The sequence below is a fragment of the Mustela putorius genome, unplaced genomic scaffold (genome assembly GCF_011764305.1).
Source record: "Mustela putorius furo isolate JIRA1106 unplaced genomic scaffold, ASM1176430v1.1 tig00003853_pilon_pilon_pilon, whole genome shotgun sequence".
Taxonomy (NCBI): domain Eukaryota; kingdom Metazoa; phylum Chordata; class Mammalia; order Carnivora; family Mustelidae; genus Mustela; species Mustela putorius.
Window position 1 is genome coordinate 53,226,182 of NW_025422005.1, and position 20,986 is coordinate 53,247,167.

The 20,986-nt window shown below is 40.4% G+C and overlaps 1 protein-coding gene across 4 annotated transcripts in view; it reads left to right on the forward strand.

The window, feature by feature from the left end:
• Window positions 1–20,986, forward strand: part of DNAJC6 (DnaJ heat shock protein family (Hsp40) member C6) — a 137,983-nt gene that overhangs the window by 38,957 nt on the left and 78,040 nt on the right. The window contains exon 1 of one of the 4 annotated variants that reach the window (XM_004762945.3): window positions 6,028–6,325. The exons of 2 other annotated variants lie outside the window; for them this stretch is intronic. In XM_004762945.3, the coding sequence (XP_004763002.1) occupies window positions 6,127–6,325 (199 nt within the window). In that variant the 5' untranslated portion in view covers window positions 6,028–6,126. Of the gene's footprint in view, window positions 1–6,027; window positions 6,326–6,682; window positions 6,750–20,986 lie in introns of those variants that run through there. One more of the 4 variants, XM_004762948.3, reaches the window with a different exon arrangement.

A 20,986-nucleotide genomic window follows, 5' to 3' on the forward strand; every position in this document is an offset into this window, starting at 1 on the left:
AGGTGGGTCTCATTGAGCAGAACCTGCCATGAGCAGAACCTGCCATGTAGGGAGTAAAGCAAGGGTGACCCTGGAAGGTGCCCCAGACTATTTTTCGCCAGCCACGCTTAGGTCAGTGTTCACTTTGACCTCTGGAATTGGCCTCTCAGGCTGGTGCAGTGGCCAAAGCATAATCAGAAAGTTGGGATTCTTTTAAAAGAATTTTTTTATTCATTAGAGAGAGATGTGCATGCGTGAGAGTGAGAGAGTGAGAGAGAGCATGCATGCCCACAAACGTGAGCCGAGCAGTGGGGAGGGGCAGAGGGAGAGGGAGAGCAGGGAGCCCACCACTGCTCTCCATCCCAGGACCCTGAGGTCCTAAACCTGAGCCTAAGGCAGATGCTTAACCGACTGACACACCTAGGCACCCCATAAAGATGGGATTTTGGATAATAACTGAGAGCCAGCTCTGTGAGCTTGGACAAGACTTAATCTCTCCAACTGTGCCTCAAAAAAAGGGACTTTTTTTTTTCCAACTGGCTTTGCAGGGTTGTTGGGAAGATGACTGTTAAGGCAGGAAAGGTACCTGGCAAATGGAAAATAACTAATGATGGTTGTTTTTATTACTGTTAGAAATTCAAGGAGGCACAGGTTTTAGGGTACTGAGTTACCTTAAAAAATATACCCTGCCTGGCAAGTTTGTCCTGGCTTGTAGGAGACCCAATACTCTTATCAGGCGTCAGGAAGAGACAAGCTCATTTCTAAGGAAATATTATAGAAATAGTTGAGGTTTCGTCTGCTAACTATTATCAGCTCACTCAGTTTTTCCAGCATATTCTGTCTTGTCTCTTGTGTATTGCTCTATGTGCAACTCTTGACAGCTGCCACTATTTAAGCATGTGTTCTGTAGTAAAACCTTGATTAAATGGGACTTAGAACTGGAATACTTCAAAAGTCATGGTTTTTCCCTGTGGGCTTCCTTTGGAGAAGGAAGGAAGCAACAACCAAAGTTTTGAGAAAGAAAGGAAAATTTGAGAATAGAGAGAATGCTGTAATTCAACACCTTCAATTTAACTGCTAAGAGAGAATGATTATCAAGAACACTTTGCTGATTGATAATAGAGCCAGGAGAGGATTCCAGCCCATTGTTCCTTCTTCTGGACTGTGACCTAAAGATTCGGCTTTTGGCATTTGTCTTGGTGTTGTTACTCCTCCAGTTTGGGCCACTACACTAGAGGTCTCAAATTCAAATGCATGCAAGGGCTGACTGACAAAGACCAAGTGGGGCAGGCTGGGCATTTCATATGGGGAAGTGGTGGTGAACTTGACACTCAAGCTGGAGTCTGTGTACCTTCTGTGGAGGCATTTAAGCTTACAGTTAAAAAGAAAAAAGTACAGGACAGACAAAACATTTGGGGGCCAGATATGGCTTCTTGGTCCCCAGTTTGATTACTTTACATTCATTGTATTTGCAGATTTGTATTCAATAAGGACATAATCTGAATTATGTACCTGAGGCAACTTGCTAAGGAAAGTTTCAGTGCTATTCATTGATTTATATTAAAGCATAAAATCGAAGAAGTGCATTTTAGAAACCTGATCATACCTAATAATTTTTGCATTTTGCAACAGAAAGAACAGAGTAATTCTGTTCTCATTTACTGTCTGGTTAGTCAGAAATTTGTTGTCCAGTTATGTATCCAAGTGAATTCAGATGTCACAGTGTGTAGGACATTTGGAATTGGGAACCCCTTAGTACTCAAGGTTCTGTTATATACAGACATTCAAACGTTTTAAACTGGCACTCGTAGTGAGAAATACATTTATGTCATTATTGAAGAGAAACACATACATACTTTCACCACACAAACACAAAATACTAGTTCAGGAAACAATATCTTACCATTTGCCAAAAACTGATGTTTTCCTGACCTATTTCGTTTTTATTAAAATAATGGTCATGAATTGCTAAGTTTATTTTTTAATCTAATAGTAGACCACAACATAATCATTTTTAAAAAATCACTAGACTAGGTGATACTAATACATTTTATTATTTATTCAGTAGACATTTATTCAATCTTTAATGAGTGTGAGGTGTTCTTTTGGGTATCATGAAGGATACAGACATGAGCAAAACATGGATTTCTGTTCTCAAGGAGTCTAAAATCTAATAGGAAAGAGATGGATGAAAATATCTAAAATGTCATGGCAGAATAGTCACTCTACATTATGCATAATGCTTTTATATTATTATACATTATCATAATAAATTTCTTAAGTAGGTAGGGCAGATTTTAGCCTAAAATAAAGATAAGCAATTACATTTTTAGAAAAATTAACTTATCCTTATAAAAATAGTAGAACAATAGTGATAGCATATAGCACTTACTATTTTTTTTTTAAAGACTTTATTTATTTGACAGAGAGAGATCACAAGTAGGTAGAGAGGTACACAGAGAGGGAGGAGAAAGTAGGCTCCTTGCGGAGCAGAGAGCCCAATGCGGGGCTCGATCTCAGGACCCTGTGATCAGGGCCTGGGCTGAAGGCAGAGGCTTTAACCCACTGAGCCACCCAGGCACCCCAGCACTTACTGTATGTTATGTACTGATTTAATTCTCACTACAGCTTTATTCCAGTGGTACTATTTCTATGCTCATTTTACAAAGGAGAAAAGTGAGGCAGAGAGGTTAAGTAACTTGCCTAAGGTCATAGAGCTAAAAGAGTCTGTGGAAATAGGGTTCAATCCTAGGAAATACGGTTCCAGAACCTTAGTTTTAACCAATATGTTATAGCTCCTAGAAATTAAAAAAGCACAAATCATAATCCCAGATGGGTCATGGCATATATTTATCATCTCTGACCTGCCACCACAAAAATATTGACATCTGTTGTGGTAGGAGAGTATTTTGTGGTGGAGGGGATGAGTAGGAATAGAGCCTGAACATTCCTCAGTGTGAATAACCTTCACCAAGTTAATAAAAGTGACTGAAGTTAAAAAAAAAAAAAAAGTGACTAAAGTCAGCAATAGAAAAGGCAAAGGGAAAGAATGCTTTCCCCCAACGAGGGCATCTAATCCTTTGGCTCTGCTCTGTTTGTGATGTAGTATTTTTGAGATAAATTATGGAGCAGTCTTGATCTTGGAATAGCAGGAGAGTTTAGCTGTAAATGTTCGTCTTGGATTTTACCAGTGCCCTTCCTTAAGCACAGGTGTTCATTCAGAATCACACAGACACATTTCTGGAATAAATAATATTTATCCTTTATTGAGCATCTCCCATGGGAAGAACTAGGACTGTTGGGCACTGAGGATAGAGTGGTGCCCAAGTCAGCCCAATAATAGTAATAATAGCGAATATTTGTTAAGTACTTACTCTATATGTGTTAGGTATTAATGTAATTCTTTACCCATAAAATGATGGTGTTTTTATTATGCTCTTTTATAGAACAGAAAAGTAAGATCTTCATGGATAAGTGAACTTTTTATGAATTTGATCTTTAGGATAATAAAAGCAATTTGCATGTCAATTTGCATTGGTATATGTTCCAATTTAAGCCCCAGACCAGTTTTTAGACTGTTGTATTTTAATCTAGCTATTGCATTTTCCTGCCTTTATGTGTTCTTTATATCCTTAACTTTGTAAGGTCATTAATAGTTATTCTGATTAATTTTATTTATATTAAACTAAGTGTAAAGAAAAAAATTAAATGGTCTCTGTAGCCCATTCATGTTTTTCTTTACATTTGCTAAATGAGGAGATATCCAAAAATACAAAGGCGTATGTTTCATCTTAATTTCCTCAAGCAGTATGCCTACAACTCTGAGAACATTTGAACAAAAATAACTGAAAGTTGTCTTTTTGAAAATAATAATTTTCACTTTTGAAAAATGGTTATCTCTAAATTCTCTTAATCTAGTGATTATAAATCTAGAATTTGCCAAGGTATGTGATGGACACTAGGTATTTACTTCCTATGCCTCAGTAATGAATTAAAAGAGAAGGAAAAGTGCAGAAAAGGATTATTTAAAATGTTATTGGAAAATATTTACTAGATTTTACAGAGTATTACTTCAGCCAAGTACATAAAATTGCTCAGTCTGACAGATTTGGAAAATTGAAAATATAAAATTTGTGTTTAAAATTTAATTGCAATTTTAATTGCTGCCACTCAAATTGTTTGATCTTGTAAATGAGCATTAATTGAGATTTTTGATTTGGGTCAGATCACACCTTCTTCAGTTAATGCAGTTGGGAAAGCAACTGGTCAGGGAATTGAGGTCTTCCCAGAGGGACTGGACAGATCTACAGCATTCTTGGCCTCTACTGATTCAACCTCTTCCTATGAAAATTTGTGTTTAGGTGATCCTTGAACGGGCATATGTCTCTCAATACAATTAACTTATTTTACGTAGATCTCTGCAGAGCTAGAGCTTCCGGAAAACTCTGGGTCTCAAATGATTGGGACCCAACCTTCCTAGATGCTGTTGTTTGATTTTATGTTCTTAAGTGATCAAAATAATATCAAGAGAAAGCCACAAAAGGTGAGAAGAAGGCAAAGCTGGCTTTGTGTATGAGCTTAAGCAAATTTTACATATGTGCACTTGTTTCTTGCTGATGGGTGATAATACTCCGCCAGATGACTTGAAAATCTCCTCACTTAATCATTCCAAATTCCAATAGGGAAAAGGATCATTTCAAAACCAGAATTTCACTTGAAATGATAAAAAGAGGGATACTTCTGTAGTCTTATTATTTCAAGTGAAAACAAACATTTGGTAATTGCATTTTGAAACTTAGAGTTATGTCCAGGTTTTGCAAATGTTGAAATATATTATGTTGGGTTTCTCTTTAAGAATAAGAATGCAAAATCATGAATATGAAATTAGGTACACAGCCTTGAAAGGGGCTTCTACAAGAAAGGGGCTCTGACCCTTCAGCTCGATTAACTTCGTGATTAATTCTCCTCTGATAATGAGCGACTGTTTTCTTTGTTTCCTCAAAATTATGAAAAAAAGGGGGGAGGGCCTAGAGAATGGAAGGAAAATCCTTGTCTTCCTAACCATCCCCTCAAGCCAACTGAGTGGTATAGTCCTTTCTCCAGGTCCCAAGGTAAATGATGTCAGAACTGAAATTGCACCTGATTCGACCTCTTCCTCGCTCCCCACCCCCCCCCCCCCCGCCCCAGTTATTCGTTCAACAAATAGTTACTGAAACAGTCACAGCTACTCACTAGGTGGAATGGACCCTGTCTCCTACTTAGAATAGCCAGCTCTTTGATATCTCACTTAGGGATCATTCCCATTCCGGTTTGAAAGAAACTGCTGTTCCTTTCTGTCCTAGCATACACATAGCCTGGCATTTAACATGTGTTCTTTTTCTGTTCAATTAAGTTACAAGTCAGTCCTCCAGGACAGTAACCTTCGGGGTGGCTTTGACTAGCCGAATCTTCCAGCAAATATAGGCTAAGTTATACAAAATGGGCGTGTCTGGATTTTACCAAGAGACCCCCTCGTCCCCAAAGCTTACCAAGCAGAGACGCCCAGCCTCTTTCTTCTTTACCTCACGCGCGAAAACACCCTCTACCCGGGTCGTAGTAGTCCCCGCCCCCCCACCACGCCCCATTTACCGCCCTCAGCCCCCCTCCTTGAGAATCTCCCCATCCCTCACTCCCTCTCTTTTCTACCCTCCCCTTGGGCCAGCCGCGCTTGGAGCTGCCCTGCTGCGCGGCGGGGGCGACGCGGCGACACCTATAGGATTGCTTCCGGGCACTCCCCAGCCAGAGGGTGGCTGGCCGGGGGCCCGGAGCTCCGCAGGGCCGGCGGCTCGGCGGCGGCGGCACCGAGGACGCGCGCACCCGTTCGCCCTCCCGCCCGCGCCCTCTTTTTCTCCCTCGGTCGCGCGGGGCGCCCAGAGCCGCTCTCTTCCCAGGGCGGTGGCTTTGCCGCCCGTCGCGCAAAGCTCCTCTCTGGTGGCCGTTCCCTTTCCCTCCTCTTTGCGTCATGTCGGACACTTGATGTTTTTTTTTTTTTTTTTCTTTTCCTTTTTCCCCCCTATTTTTAAAATTTCCTCCTTTAGCCCTTTCCACCTTCCACCTCCCCCTTCGTTTCCCAGGTTGATATTTTACCCCTCTTCTCTGGGCTTGCCCATGAGTCTTCTCGGGAGCTACCGGAAAAAGACCAGCAACGATGGTTATGAATCCTTGCAGCTGGTGGACAGTAACCGGGACTTAAGTGCGGGGAGCGGCGCGGGTGGCGGCAAGCAGAGAGTGAATGCCGGGGCGGCGGCAGCCGCGCGGAGTCCCGCCCAGCAGTCTCAGGACCGCGCCAGCACCATGGACAGCTCAGGTAGCGCTGGCGGCGGGGTGCGCCCAGCTGAACTCTGCAGGGTCCTCCAGAGGCTGCCCACTCCACTAGCCCGAGGCTCCCACCCCACCTTGGCCTGGGAGGGGCCGGGATGGAGCGAAGGCATCTAATACCACCAGGGTGTCGCGTCTCTAATTTCTCTAGTTCAAGGAGCTAGGAAACGTTAGATCAGTCCTGAGGCCCAGCGACTGTAGGAGCGCCTCTTAATCTGGCTAGGCTGCTGAATACACCAGCTGGGGGCGGGGAGAGGAGGGGAAAGGGGAGGGAAGGGGTGGACGCGAGAAAGGAGCGGGTGGCGCGAGGAGCCACTGGGAAGGAGGGCAAAGAGAGGCAGCTGCTTTCATTACCCAGCTGGATGAGGGGGAGAGGTGAAGGAGCAAGTGCGTTGATTGCCTGCGGAGGCACGGTATTTATTCCAATTATTATTCTCTTAATGCTGATGTTATTTGCAATCCTGTAAAGCTGTGCCTCTTGTCAATCCGGCTGTCTGCTGGGGTTAATGCTGCTACCTTTCTGAAGCAATTTTTGCCTTTAGCCAGCTTTTATCTAGGGCTCTTTTACTCAGCTTTTATGATTTGTACGAAGAAATTTATTTCATCTGTTATTGGCTTTGATCTTGTTTATCTTTATCTTTTTGCATTGAGTGTACTAATAACTTCATAAACGTTACATGTAAGGAAAATGAAAATGCCTCTAAACTTTGTATCTGGGCTTGCAACCTTTTTTTTTCCCTTTTTCTTTTTATAAAGCTCTTTTAGCTTTCTTTTGATTTCCATAGCAAAATAGTCACTTAATATTTTAATATATGTATGTTGGACCAGGAGTATTATAGCTGTTTGCTCACCTTTTCAAGGAATCAGGATCAGAGGATTGTTTACGCAAAGATAATTTATAATTGAAGTGGTTAGTGGTTTGTTCTACATTGGTAACTTTAATATACTGAGCAACTGAGGACTTCAGAGGAAAGATTCATGTTGGGTTGTTTGAGAAGTAATAAAAACAAACTGAATTTAATTCTTGCACTTTGCCAATAAATGCTTATTTCTTTTAATCGTGTAATGGCTCTCCCTGGACTATCATTTTTCTATTTTCTTATCCCATAAGTGGGGTAAAATATTGTTTACAGATGTTTTCAAGTGTCTTCACCTGAAAACGTATTTTACCCATACTAGAGCTTATTGAAGTTAAGGTTTTGGTAGAATGTTTTCTCAGGACCATTTTAAATTAAAACTAAAATTACCTGAAGGACTGATGATTCTAACAGCTTTGGTATTGATGTTGTACATGGGTATTTGATTTACGATTTTCTTAAATCTGTGATAAAGTACAAAACATCCTTTGACTGAATGCTATCTCCTTTAAGTCTTAAAGAAAAAGATTCATGCATTCCAAATGATGCCATCATAATCCTTTCTGGAACTTAGTGGACATGTATACAGTGAACTAAAATGGAATGAACGATTTCCAAATGAGTAGGGAGGAGCCCCACTTTCAAGAAATGAAATTTTGTACATTTTCACTTCTCATAGGGATTCTTATTTTAAGAATTTGAATTTGTTTTTAATGTTACATCTGAGAATATTTTCAACACCTATTTCTTGAGTCCCTTATATGCCAGGCACTGTGTTAAGCACTGTGGAGGAATATAATAGTGAAGGCGAGACACTTCTAGTCTTTAGGGGGCTGTCATTTAATAGGAGCAATAACTCGAACACACAGCAGCCTATAGTGAGTCCTGGATTTTTGAGGATTGTCTTTTTTTTTTTTTTTTTTTTTCTAACCAAATCAGACTTTTTCAATAGGTTTAGAGAAGAAGAATGAAGTAAATTGATAAATTGTTGTAATGGGAAAACATTATTAAGAATATGGTTATATCTAAAACATTATTGCTAGGAGTTGATTCTTCAACTTGATCAAACTAACCCTGTATGAAGAGGTTGCAGGGATTCTTCCCATCCCCATTCCTCCTCCTGGTTAGGGCAATATTGTGGCTTTGTTATGGCAGCTATGTATCTTATGACTATTTTGATGTATATTTGCAATTGAGAACAGAGTCTGGGAGGATGCTGTTTGTTTGGTCTGGATAAACAATTGCACCCTGAGAGTGGGGTTTCTTTTAATGGGTAGCAAGTTTCATTGACTAGTGCAACTATATCTATCTTGTCTAATTATAGTTCTTTCTTCCTAGATCATCAAAGAGTGGCCTTCTGCAGTGTAAATGTATCCATTTGTTTAAGATATTTAATTAAGCTCATGGATCTTTTCTAAAGCAGCACTGATCTGCCCATTTATTCCGCTCATTGTACTGTGACATGCTGGCTAGGAGAGGTGGTTCATGGGGCTTTTGGTCTAACAGAAATGTTTATGAATGGAAAAAATATGTCTAGAGGATTTAAAAATAAATCTAGAGGATTTAAAGCTTAGTTCTAACAATACCTTACACTGGTATAGCTATTTATAATAGGTGGTACAATTGGACAGTTATTTCATTTCCCCAGAAGTCTATTAGGCAGAATAAGGGGCATATCTGTGCCTAGAGACCTGATATCAAACATCTGTACTACTGTTACTAGCTGTAAGACCTAGAAAAATTTTAAGGCTGTTCTCCATTTATAAAAGAAGAATCATAATAGTTGTTTTTACAATAGAGCTTTTAGGTTGAGATTTACAACAACTTGAGAATACATTTGTAGTTTTCCTTTATTTTGCTGTCTGTGTCATTACAAGTAGATGAGGAAACTTACTTAGAGATGGTAGGAGACTTGTTTAAGGTAAAATAGCTACTTAGTGACAGCTAGATTCAGTTTTCTGACTCTAAGGTCTAAGTTTTTCTCCACTGAACTGAACTGTCTTTCTCTGTAGGTATAATATCATAATATCATCCATTTCCTTGGATTTCCCCTCTGTTTTTAGATGAAAGAGTGACAGATGTTCAGAAAAGTTTAATGACTTTCTAAGTCAACAGACTCTCAAGTGGTGGATTGCAGAGTGGCCCCCAAGACAGATGTGCCTTCCAGAGCTCTCTGCCTGCCCTGACTCACATTCTCTTCATTTGAATTATTCTCTAGAAAAGATTGTCATTCCAAGGTCATCCTCTCATCTCTCAGATGGCACTGTAGCTATCCCAATTCATTAGCTCAGGAACTCGTATTTGTGTTCATTTCACTTACCATGAAAAGTAGAATCCATAAACAAACTCCTAGTCTTAAGTCACTGAAGTGTTCCAACTTCAGGCTTTACTTACCAAATTCATAATGACAAGCCATAAAACAGTAGCCCAATTAAAATCTGTTTCCAGATTTGAATGGGATTTAAAAGTGTAAGGATAATGTGAAGAATGCTAATATACTTTACTGTTTAGTATAAATCTGATTGAAAGCAAAAATTACCTTTAACAAATGCTATTCTACGTGGTGTTTAAACACAGCATCTACATTTTGAATCAGGCTTTCTCGTTATATAGTACTTATTTGGATAACTTCATACTTCATTGAAATATTATAAGCATATGTATGTTAATATTACTTTCTTATGAATATCTGCCCATTTAAGGGTTTTACAGATTGAAGACAATGTTGATTTGCTAATTTAATGTGAGGCTAAAATTTGAATGTTTCTAGATAATCACTTAAGGATGCATCTCTGTCAAAGTTCAAATGCTTGGAAAATGCCAGGTTTCATAGACTTAGAATGGGAGTCTTTTTTTTTTTTTCTTTTAAGATTTATTTATTTTAGACAGAGAAGAGAGAGTGTGAGAGTACGGGGTGAGGAGGAGCAGAGGGAGAGTCTCAAGCAGATGCCATGCTGAGCACAGCAGGGAGCTTGTTTTGAGACTCCATCTTCTGACCCTTGGATCAGGACCCCAAGATCACAACCCTGAGATGGCAACTGGAACTGAAACCGAGAATCCCCAGAGGCTTAACTGACTGTGCCTCCCAGGGGCCCCGGAAGGGGGAACTTTTGGACAAAGTCTCAGAAAGATGACTGTGTAGCCTATGATATACCCCTTGTGCGATGGAACTGTCACTGCCTTCTGAGGCTGTACCTTTGGACTGTTTTTATCAGCACCAAGTTCCTTCTTTTTATTTAGGTCTTTCGGCTTTCTAGGTACAAGATAAATCTAATCCTTTGCCCACCCTTTGAAAATTAGAGAACGGATCCTGTTTCTCCTCTTAGCTCAGTTGTCTTCTTTCCTAGGCATATATATAATATATATATCATATATGTAAAACATATATACATATACATATATCATGTATATGAATACATATATAATCTCATACACATAAATCATATATATATAAGTATATAAGTATATTTAGATATATATAGATATATCACTGTATTAGAGATATATATGAATAATATAGATATATAATGATATATAATATTTATATATATTTAACAAGGTTTTAAAATTAATTTTTATTATAAAATTTTTATCCTAATAGTTTTTCATGCTCTTGTTAAAAAAGAATTAAAGATTACAGAAAAGAATACAATGGAAAATATAATATACCCTCCCCCTTCCCTGGTTCTTTGTCTCAGAGATAACCCTATTGAAAGTATATGTAAACTTAATATATATAAAATAACATGTGTGTATGCATAAGATTAAAATTATAATAAAATAGAAAGTTGTGACCATGTATCTTTATATACATTGTTCAGGAATGCTTAAGCATAAAAATTGTTAACCTTTTTTTATTGTAGCAATGATTACAATCCAGGCCATTTTGCTAAACACTGTATGTATGGTATCCTATTTAACCCTCATAAGAATTCTTGAAGTTTGGTGATAGTTAATTTTTTCTTATAGTTGATTAAACCAGGCACAGGGAGGTTAAGCAAGTTGTCTGAGATTACACAGAGTACCTTGAGTACTCTGGTACTCTAGTACTACTCTGGTACTACTCTGGAACTCTGGTAGTAGTACTCTGGTACTACTCTGGTACTCTGGTACTCAAGGTACCTTGAGTACCAGAGTACCATGAGTAAAGTGTCATAGAGAAATGTCCATAAATTTGCAAGTGAAGAATTTCCTGTTGAATGTTTATATTTGCTGCTTTCCCTGTGGTAAGGAGAAATAGGAGTGTTTGGGTTAACTGAAATGAAGGTAGTTGTTTTCCATTTTGAATCTTGTAAATAAGATCTCTCTCTCTCTCTTTTAAGATTTTATTTATTTATTTGACAGAGAAAGAGAGAGCACAAAGTAGGCAGAGTGTCAGGCAGGGGGGAGAGAGAGAAGCAGACTCCCTGCTGAGCAGAGAGCCTGATGTGGGGCTTGATCCTAGCACCCCAGGATCATGACCAGAGCTGAAAGCTGATACTTAACCAACTGACCCACCCATGCTCCCTAAGATGTCTCTCTTGACTTAAATATAACCTAAAGAATTTTAAAATGCTAGAAAATGAAGAAGACAGAAAAAGCAGTAGTGAATAAAACTGATTAAATCCTTATATGACACTGAGAGAACAATATAATTGGTACCACTTTATAACTTTATGGAGCAATATCTTACCAGTGAAAATGAGTCCCCAGAGTTCTCAGGATAAAGTCTCTTTATCTTCACTGGGCATCAGAAGCCCATGATGGCTTCTGCAAGACAGCCAGTATAACTGGCAGTATAAAGCAGTATAACTCCTTACCCTGTCTCCACTGGTAGGTCCCCTTCCCCCACCTCCATCTCTACATTTTTGCACACATTGTTCTCTCAGTTTAGGCCAACTGCTCCTGTCGCCATCTAGATGGCCACTTTTCCCAGGTTATCTACTACTACTCATTCTTCAGCTCCTAAACTCCTGTAGACTGCTTGAGATGACTATTCTCCATGCTCCTCCCCCAGCCTGTATATCCCTGCCTTAGCTCTTACCACATTAGGTTGTGATACATTGCCTGACCTACCTCTCCCTCCAGACTCTAAGTAAAGTTCAGAGCAGGGCTGTGTGTTCCTCGCCTTTGTATTCTTGTCACTGCTTGGCATTTATTAGGAGCCTGATAAATACTCATTGAATGAAAAAGCGTGTACTGATTTTGAATTTTTTAAAAGGGCATTTATAATGAAATGTACCCATCCAAACCATAAAATAAGCATTCAACTAGATTTTTAATAGAAATGAGACCAGACTTGATAGAAATGAAACTGTTGGCAGAAAGATAGACCAACTCAAAAATGAGCATTTTTCATAAGCAAGGACATTTGAGGGGAGAGAAAGATAATTAATAAATAGTCTCAGACCTCCAATAGTTTTCTAATGTGGAAATGTAAAGAAATAATAAGCTTCCCAAAAAACTGCCTTCTTAACCCCCTCCAAATGCAACCTATTATATGATTTACCATCAAGATAATTTTTTGAGCAGAAAAAAACCCCACTAAATATATACAACTCTTTTTTAACAAACTGACAATAGAATACTTTTATCTGAAGATTTGTGTGTTTCATCATTAGTATTGCAAGGTTGGAATCTTAGCTATTTTCAGGTTTAATATTAAAAACTCTTTGTATCACCTTTGGGCATCTGCAATTTATGTAAGCATTATGGTGTCCATTTATAACCTGTACTCACCATTTTGAACTCCCTTTGGAAAGAGCCTTTAATTTCGAAGTGGATTAAAGAATCCTGGAGTTTAAATTGTACATTTCCTTATTGACAAAACTTGTAACTCAGGAGAAAGGTAAATTATAGTTATTGTCTACTTAAACAACATCTCTTAAAATTTACATAGAAGCTTTTGAAAGAGCAGCTTAATGTCTGAGTACTAAGCCCTTCATGGTCTAAGGAATTAGGAAATTTTCATGACATGGGCCAAGAGATCTGGCAATTTCTAGTTCTTAAAATTGCTTTACCTGGCATGCCACAGGCCATAGCCTGGATCCAAAATATTTTTTTTTCTTTCAATAATGCATCAAAGCATAATTTGAAAAGGCACTAGGGATGAAAATTAAAATTCAGCTGTGTGTGATGTTAATGCAAATGACCACACCAAGGAAGGAATCAGATGATCCAGTACTTGTGATGCATGTTGGGTTTGCCCCTGCAGAAGATGATTGTTGGCACGTTGAAGTGTCGTACTCTACCTGGTGACTGGTGGATTTGTTTGACATGTGTTATAAGCCTCTTCCCGATTTTAGAAACGTTGTGGTGTGAAAGAAGTGCATCTCCGAACTGGGTATATTTGGCACGGGGCAGGGGGCATGAAGGGTATAATAATAGCCACATACAGTGCCATGAAGTGTGGAAGCAGGAGGCATAATTTTAACCAGGGGGATGAGGGAAAACCACAGTGGAAAGTGCTGTTTGAGCAGGGAGTCAGTAGGTGGAGAAGGAAAGGAGAATTGTTTTGGGCTGAGAGCTAAGGCGCAGTGGCATCCTCATACGAGGTGTGTTGAGAGATTTGCATTTAGGCCAGGAAGCCGGAGCCCATATGGGTTGGAAGTGCTGTAGTGGACGGCACCGGGAGGGCAGATTGAACCCAGAGCAGGGTGAGTCTGTTGAGAAGCTTGGACTTTATTCTGTACGCCGTGGGATTGTCCTGAAGATTTGGAAGAGGGGCCGAGGCAGGGCTGACGTACCCATAGGCACAGTGCCTAGGCATCACAGCAATTTTAAGGCCGACAAAAATGTTTTAATTTTAATTTCTTTTAAAAACCAGAATAAAATAAATGAGTACAGCAGTAAGGAATTAAGGAATTCATCTTCATACCAATGCAGTTAAAAATAATTTTTTAAAATGGGGGGATGAGCACATGAAGGCAAAACTACCTAGGGCCCCTAAAGGTCCTACTGCAATTCCAAAGAGAAGAATGTCATGTGCGAAACCTGGAGATATTTGGCAGCTGTATAAAAGGTGGATCCCACGCCTGGGTGGCTCAGTTGGTTAAGCAGCTGCCTTCGGCTCAGGTCATGATCCCAGCGTCCTGGGATCGAGTCCCACATCGGGCTCCTTGCTCAGCAGGGAGCCTGCTTCTCCCTCTGCCTCTGCCTGCCATTCTGTCTGCCTGTGCTCGCTCTCTCCCCTTCTCTCTCTCTGATAAATAAATAAAATCTTTAAAAAAAAAAAAAAAAAAAAAAAAGGTGGATCCCATCTGTGTCCTGGCTGTATCAGATTGACCTGGGATGCTGGTTGAAAACAGAAATTCATGGTTTATTGAGGGAGAGGGTGTCCTGGCAGGGAGAGAGCATGTACCGGGTGGACAAGGAGAGCAAATAAACGTCCATTAAATTGTCCATTACTTGAGAAGTAATGACAGCCCAAACCAGGTTAATGCTGTAAACTATGGAAGAAAGAGGAAAGCCTTGCATAAACGAATGGACAGATTGACAGCCGACTGGGTGTGGGGTGGGAGGTACAGGGGATGCTAGAGGTGTCTAGGCTGGTGGCAGGACAGGAGGTAGTATTTTCATTCTTGGCCAGAAGTGGAAAATGTGACCATTGGTTTTTGATACTACAGATGCACCTTGAGCATACTAACGAAAGCGCTGACTATGCTGTCCCATTGGCCCGAGGTGTCACTAGGCTTTCAGCTTTTTGGTGGACTGTCCGTTAGGCTGTGCAGATCTCCAGGGAAGTGCTGTGGAGGAGGTGGGAGGCAGGAGCAGGGTCTGTGTTCGCCTAGGGGAGGAGTAAGGTAATCAGTGGAAATGCTAGAACTGAAATTCTGCGGCACTGGGCTGAGTCCAGGGCTGTGGCTGGAGGCCAGGACGGTGTAAAGTAGCCAGCCTGCTCTTAGGCCATTCTCACAGGGCAAGCCCTAGGCTCTGGGTCTTTCCTTGCCTGCTGATGGGGAAACAGGAAGAAAGCTCAAACACCAGAGAAACCTGGAAGATGACAACTGAAGCAGGAATTCTTGGTCTCTATGGAAACAGACAAGTGCCTGAAAAAACACCCTGACCCCAGAAATTCTCAAGGGCTGCCTCGGGCCAGCATGTGGCCACTTGAGCATCACAGCAGAAATCAGTAGGGTGACATTTCTCTTCACTGCTTATTCTTCCTTCCCTTTCTCCAGCTCTTCCGCAGTCCTCCTTCCCAATATTCTCTTCCTTCTGCTTCCTCTTCTTCCTTCCCCTTCCTCTTCAGCTTCCTTGACCCCCTCTCCTGAGATGCTCTTCTTTTCTCTTCTTCCCCTGTCGTACCTGTATCTTCCCCCTTTTCCCTAGTTAATGAGTCTGCATGTCTGGGAGACTTGGAACCCCATGCCATAGGAAGGTGCGTAGATGACTCTAGTTTGGGGGTATGCATGTGGGGAGGTATGTGTGTGACTTAGATCCCAGGCTGCTGCGTGTGGCCCAATGGGTGTGAACCCTGGTATCACTTTCCAATTTGGGTAATTGCATCTGACCTACCTAAAATTTCACTTGCTGTTTCAATTAGCCAAGTGTTCCGCACTGTGACTTGGTGATGAGAGGTTTCATAAGCCTCCATCCCAGAGGTAGCTGCATTTCATTCAGATGAAATGCACTTACTAATTTGCAGCTAGGGAGGGCAAGATAATATCACACCATTCCCCCCTCCCTGTCTCTCCTACCTCCTCCCTGCAGAAAAGCAGATCTTTCTTTTCCCTTCCCCTATTGCTAAAGCTTAGAAAAATGGCTCTATTTTCAACCCTTCCACGTCCAAATTTGTGGACGCTCTTGAGCAGTGGGGGTATTAGGGAATCATGAGTCAGAAACCCCAGATGTAAGGTTTGGCTTTGTCATTTACAAGCTTTGACCTTGGGCAGGTAATTCAAATGAGAAAAATCTTAGTCACCCTGCCTGTTTCATAGGCAAGGGGAAATATGGGAATGTAGATGAAAGCACTTTGCAGTGGGTAAATTCTGCATTTACACATTTTATGAATGTCTCCTGACTGCCTATTATGTGCTGGTATGGTTCTAGCCACGGTGATACGGTGGAGGACGAGACAGATTAGACTTGCATGCTTATGAGTTTACATGGTAGCACACAAGATACACCATAAGCAAAGATAAAGGATTATATGTATGCTAAATGCCATCGAGGGACTAGAGCGAGGGAGAGAATAGCTCAAGTTGGGGGTAGGGAGGAGGAAAGCCTACCTTACAGAGCACAATCAGGAAGGGCCTTTCTGAGGAGGTAACACCTGAAGAAACAGAAGCAAACAGGAAAAAAAAAAAAAAAGAAAGAGAGAGAGTGCTGTATGTAGCGCATTTCAAGGAATAGCTTCAGCAAATGCAAAGACCTAGAAGAGGGGCCAAGCTCTGTGAAAGGTTATGTCGTTGTTGCAGCCAGAGCTCAGTGAGTCAGGAGGGAAGGGGGACAAATGAAGTCTGCGCTGTGTTTTTAAGAGAAACATTTTGGCTGCTTGCTTCAAGTAAGAATTGAGGTGGCTTCATAGGTTCATGAGGATTCGAGACTATAGATAGGATTTCTGTACCAGAGATGACATCAGTAACTATACTGTTGAACATTAAGGGTCAGCCTTTTTTTTTTTAAGTTCAAATGGTAATAGTCTCATAGCATCTTGGTGTGGGCAATACCCTCTCGTACTTAGTTTTTAGAATGTCCCAGTGAAATCGGTGCTTCCAGATCTTCTAACCTCCTGGAAAATGACACATTTGCAGAGGAGGAGAGATGAGGTCTTGGGCACCCTGTGGCCAAGATGTATAAGCTACTGAGAAGGAGACAGGCTGGAGGGTTAGAACAATAAAAACTGGGTTTTAACTGCTAAGGAGATTGGCTTAGGTTGCCTTGAAATGTATAGCAGCATTTTGCTTTAATTATTGGCCTTAAAATCCAGCCACTAAATTGCCTAACATGGTAGGGAGCCTGGCTTTGTCTCTCAGTGTGCCAGGAGAGAACTGTCTCCATTATGCCTCATTGGCACATGGAGCCTTGGAGACTTTCACACACTGTCTTGTTTTGTGAGCATTTGCCATTGTAACAGAAGACAGTTCTATTTCATATGTTGCTTTGTTTTCAAGCCATTGTCTGAGAGCTCGGCTTCTTGTCTCCTAAAAAGCAAAACCAAACCAAAACAAGAACCCTGTTTTTGTTTGTAGCAGGATGCATATTTATGAAGAGAAAGTATAAAACAATTTTGTAAGTGACATAAAAATGAAAATAAAAGTTCATTTCCTTCCTCTCCAGATATAAATAATATTGTTTCTTGTATGTACTTATAGAATTTTCTATGCATTTACAAGCTTCTCCACAACCACATAGACACATGCAGATTCCTGCACATCAACACGTGTACATACACATTCATATTTAATAAATACCTGTATATCCTGGGATCATTCTATACATGCTATTACAGAACTTGATTTTTACTTAACACTGTGTCTGGGATAACTTTATGCATTTTTACCTAGTGATGTACCTCATTTTCTCTAGTGACTGCTTTGAATTCCACTGTCCCAATTTTTCTATTGATAAGCAGCAAATATCTTTGAGTATATATTTATGTATTGTATATGTGATATACCCATGGGATAAATTCTTAGAAGTGAAATTGCTAGGAGAAAGAGCACACTCACATCACATTATGATAGAGCTTGCCAGATCGCTGTCTAAAGAGCCTTGTTCCAACTAAAATTTCTACTAACAGTATATGCATCTACTTGTCTTCCCAGACCCTTGTTAAAGCTGAGTGTTGTTAGCAAAGTTCTTAATTTTTGGCAGCCTCGTAAGTGAGAACTAGTGGTAATGGTTCACTTGAAACTGGCATTACATTTTGGTACTTCCATGAGTTAATTTTGTATGCAGAAATGGTGTTTGTTTTTTTGTTTTTTTTTTAAGATTTTATTTGTTTATTTGAGATAGAGAGGGAGAGAGCATGAACAGGGAGAAGGGGTAGAGGGAGCGGGAGAAGCAAACTTCTCATTGAGGAGGGAGTCTGACGTGGTGCTTGATCCCAGGATCCTGGGATCATGACACAAGCCCAGGGCAGATGCTTAGCTGGCTGAGCCACCCAAGCACCCTGGAAATGATTTTTTTAAAAAAAATTTGTTTATTCACTTGACAGAGAGAGCACAAGCGAGGGCGGGAGCAGGAGAGGGAGAAGCAGGCTCCCTGCTGAGCAGGGAGTTGGATGCAGGGCTCAATCCCAGGACCTCAGGATCACGACCCTACCCGAAGGCAGACGCTTAACCTGACTGAGCCACTACGCACCCCTGGAAATGAGTTTTAATTACTTTTTGTTACATAAGTAATACATATTTAGGGCCAAACAATTTAGAAAGTGCAGAAAAGTGCAAAAGAAAAAATAACAAATATCATGGAGGACAAGGGGTGTTAGAGAGGAGAAGGGAGTTGGGGTAAAATGGAAGGGGAGGTGAATCATGAGAGACTATGGACTCTGAAAAACAATCTGAGGGGTTTGAAGTGGCGGGGGTGTGGGAGGTTGGGGTACCAGGTGGTGGGTATTATAGGTGGAGGGCACAGATTGCATGGAGCACTGGGTGTGGTGAAAAAATAATGAATACTGTTTTTCTGAAAATAAATAAATTGAAAAAATTAAAAAAAAAGAAAAAATAACTGAGAAACTTTTTTTTTTTGTAGTTGACTGTTGTTAACATATTGAAATATACCCCTTTGTCTCTTATCTCTGCATAAAGTATGAATCAAACATTTGCGTTACCTTGTTTGCTCTTTGTCGATTGGAACCACTGGTTTTCTTGTGAAATCCTGCAGTACAGAAGTGGGAAGTACACTGGAGTTGAAGCCAGTGGCTGTTCAGATTCAAGTTTTGACCTCACTGACCAACTCTGTGAACTTGGGCAAGGCATTTTACTCCTCTGAGCCCCTCTGCAAAACAGATAATGTCTTTCTTATCAGATTGTTAGGAAAATCAAATGGGATAAGGTACAGAAAAGTACCTAGTGAATTCTCTGCCCTATAGTAGATATTTGATAACTGTTGGCTATGTCAAGAAGTTGACATGAAGTAAGGCCATGTTGACAATATTTTATTATCCGGAGGTTTCTTTAAGGTGGATCATGTTTCTCTCTTCACTTTATAAGGTTCTGAGCGTTTTCTTCATTATATTTATGCTGGGATTATTCATAAGCTTTAAAAAAATTTTTATTAACATATAATGCATTATTTGCCCCAGGGTTACAGGCCTGTGAATCATCAGGCTTACATGTTTCACAGCACTCACCACAGCACATACCCTCCCCAATGTCCACCACCCAGCCACCACCACCCCCAGCAACCCTCACTTTGTTTCATGAGATTAAGAGTCTCTTATGGTTTGTCTCCCTCCCAGTCCCATCTTGTTTCATTTTCTTCCTTCCCTATGCCCAACAGCCCCTGCCCTGACTCTCAAATTCCTCATATCAGAGATTATATGAGAATTGTCTTTCTTTGATTGACTTATTTCACTCAGCGTAATACCCTCTAGTTCCACGTAAGCTTTAAGGCAATTTGTGGTCCCCGTATAGTCCTCATAAATGTGTGGGATATCTATTATTACCACTCTTAGTTGAGGCAGTCACATGATCAGGTGCTCAGAACAGCCCAATTTAAGGAGAATGTTGAAGGTGGAGGATGAAATGAGGAACTTCCTAAGGATGAAAGGAAAATACCATTTATATTCTAAGTATAACTAGGCATTGCTTATTTTTTCCTTCCTTCCATCCTTCTTTCTTTTTTCCTTCTCCCTTCCCTTCCCTTTTTGCCTTTTTCCCTTTCCCTTTTCTTCTCTCCTCCAGTCTTTCCACAAAAGTTAATTCACGTGAAGCAGTGGTTCCTTACGTTCTAACCCCCACCCATGGGACATTTGACAATGTCTAGAGACTATTTTAGTTGTTGCACTCTCAAGGGTGGGTGATGGGTTGTTGTTGACAACTAGTGGGTAGAGGCCAGGGTGCTACTAAACATCCTATAATGCACAGGACAGCCCCCACAACAAAGAATTGTCTGGCTCAAAATGTCAGAAGTGCAAAGGCTGAGAAGCCCTTGTACAAAAGGAATGAATATATTGATTATGAGATGAACATGGTGAGCTTGTTAAAGTATGTGTCCATGGACCCATGAGGTCCTGGTCAGTATTACCAATTAAACTATATCTAAAAGGGATTCTTCCTGACTGCAGGAGGGTCTTTGCTTTTCAGAGAGATGGTGTAAGCTGTGAAATAGTTGTTTGCCTAGGGCTGAAGTCCTAGAGAGTTCAAGTTACTGTCTCTGTTTTCTCAGAATCCAAATGGACTTCCTTGTTCATTACAGTATTTTTTCATTCAGCAGACACCATTAAAAGTGACTATTAGCCCAAGTACTGTGCTCTGAAATAAAAAGAAAAAGAAACAAGAGCTGCAGTATCTGCCCTCAAGGAGCTTAGAAGACAAGATTATGGTTAAAGACTAAGATCTGATCTGTGTTTCCTCAGTTCCTGTCTCTGTCATTTGTAACGTATGTGATGTAGGTCCTCATTTTAGGATGTGGTTAAAAATAGTCTAGCTCATGTGGTTGTTATGATTAAAATGTTGACAAGCTGAATATTTAGAATAGTATCTAGTTCAACAAATTTTGGTTGGTTTTATTATTTTTATTTCACTACTACTATGGGAATCCTGGAGCTTTATGGATTATCTAGTTTAGGATTTTCAAACTTGATTAGTACTGGATTCCTTTTCTCAATAAAGCCTTACCTAGACTCCCAGTAGATGAGTCACATG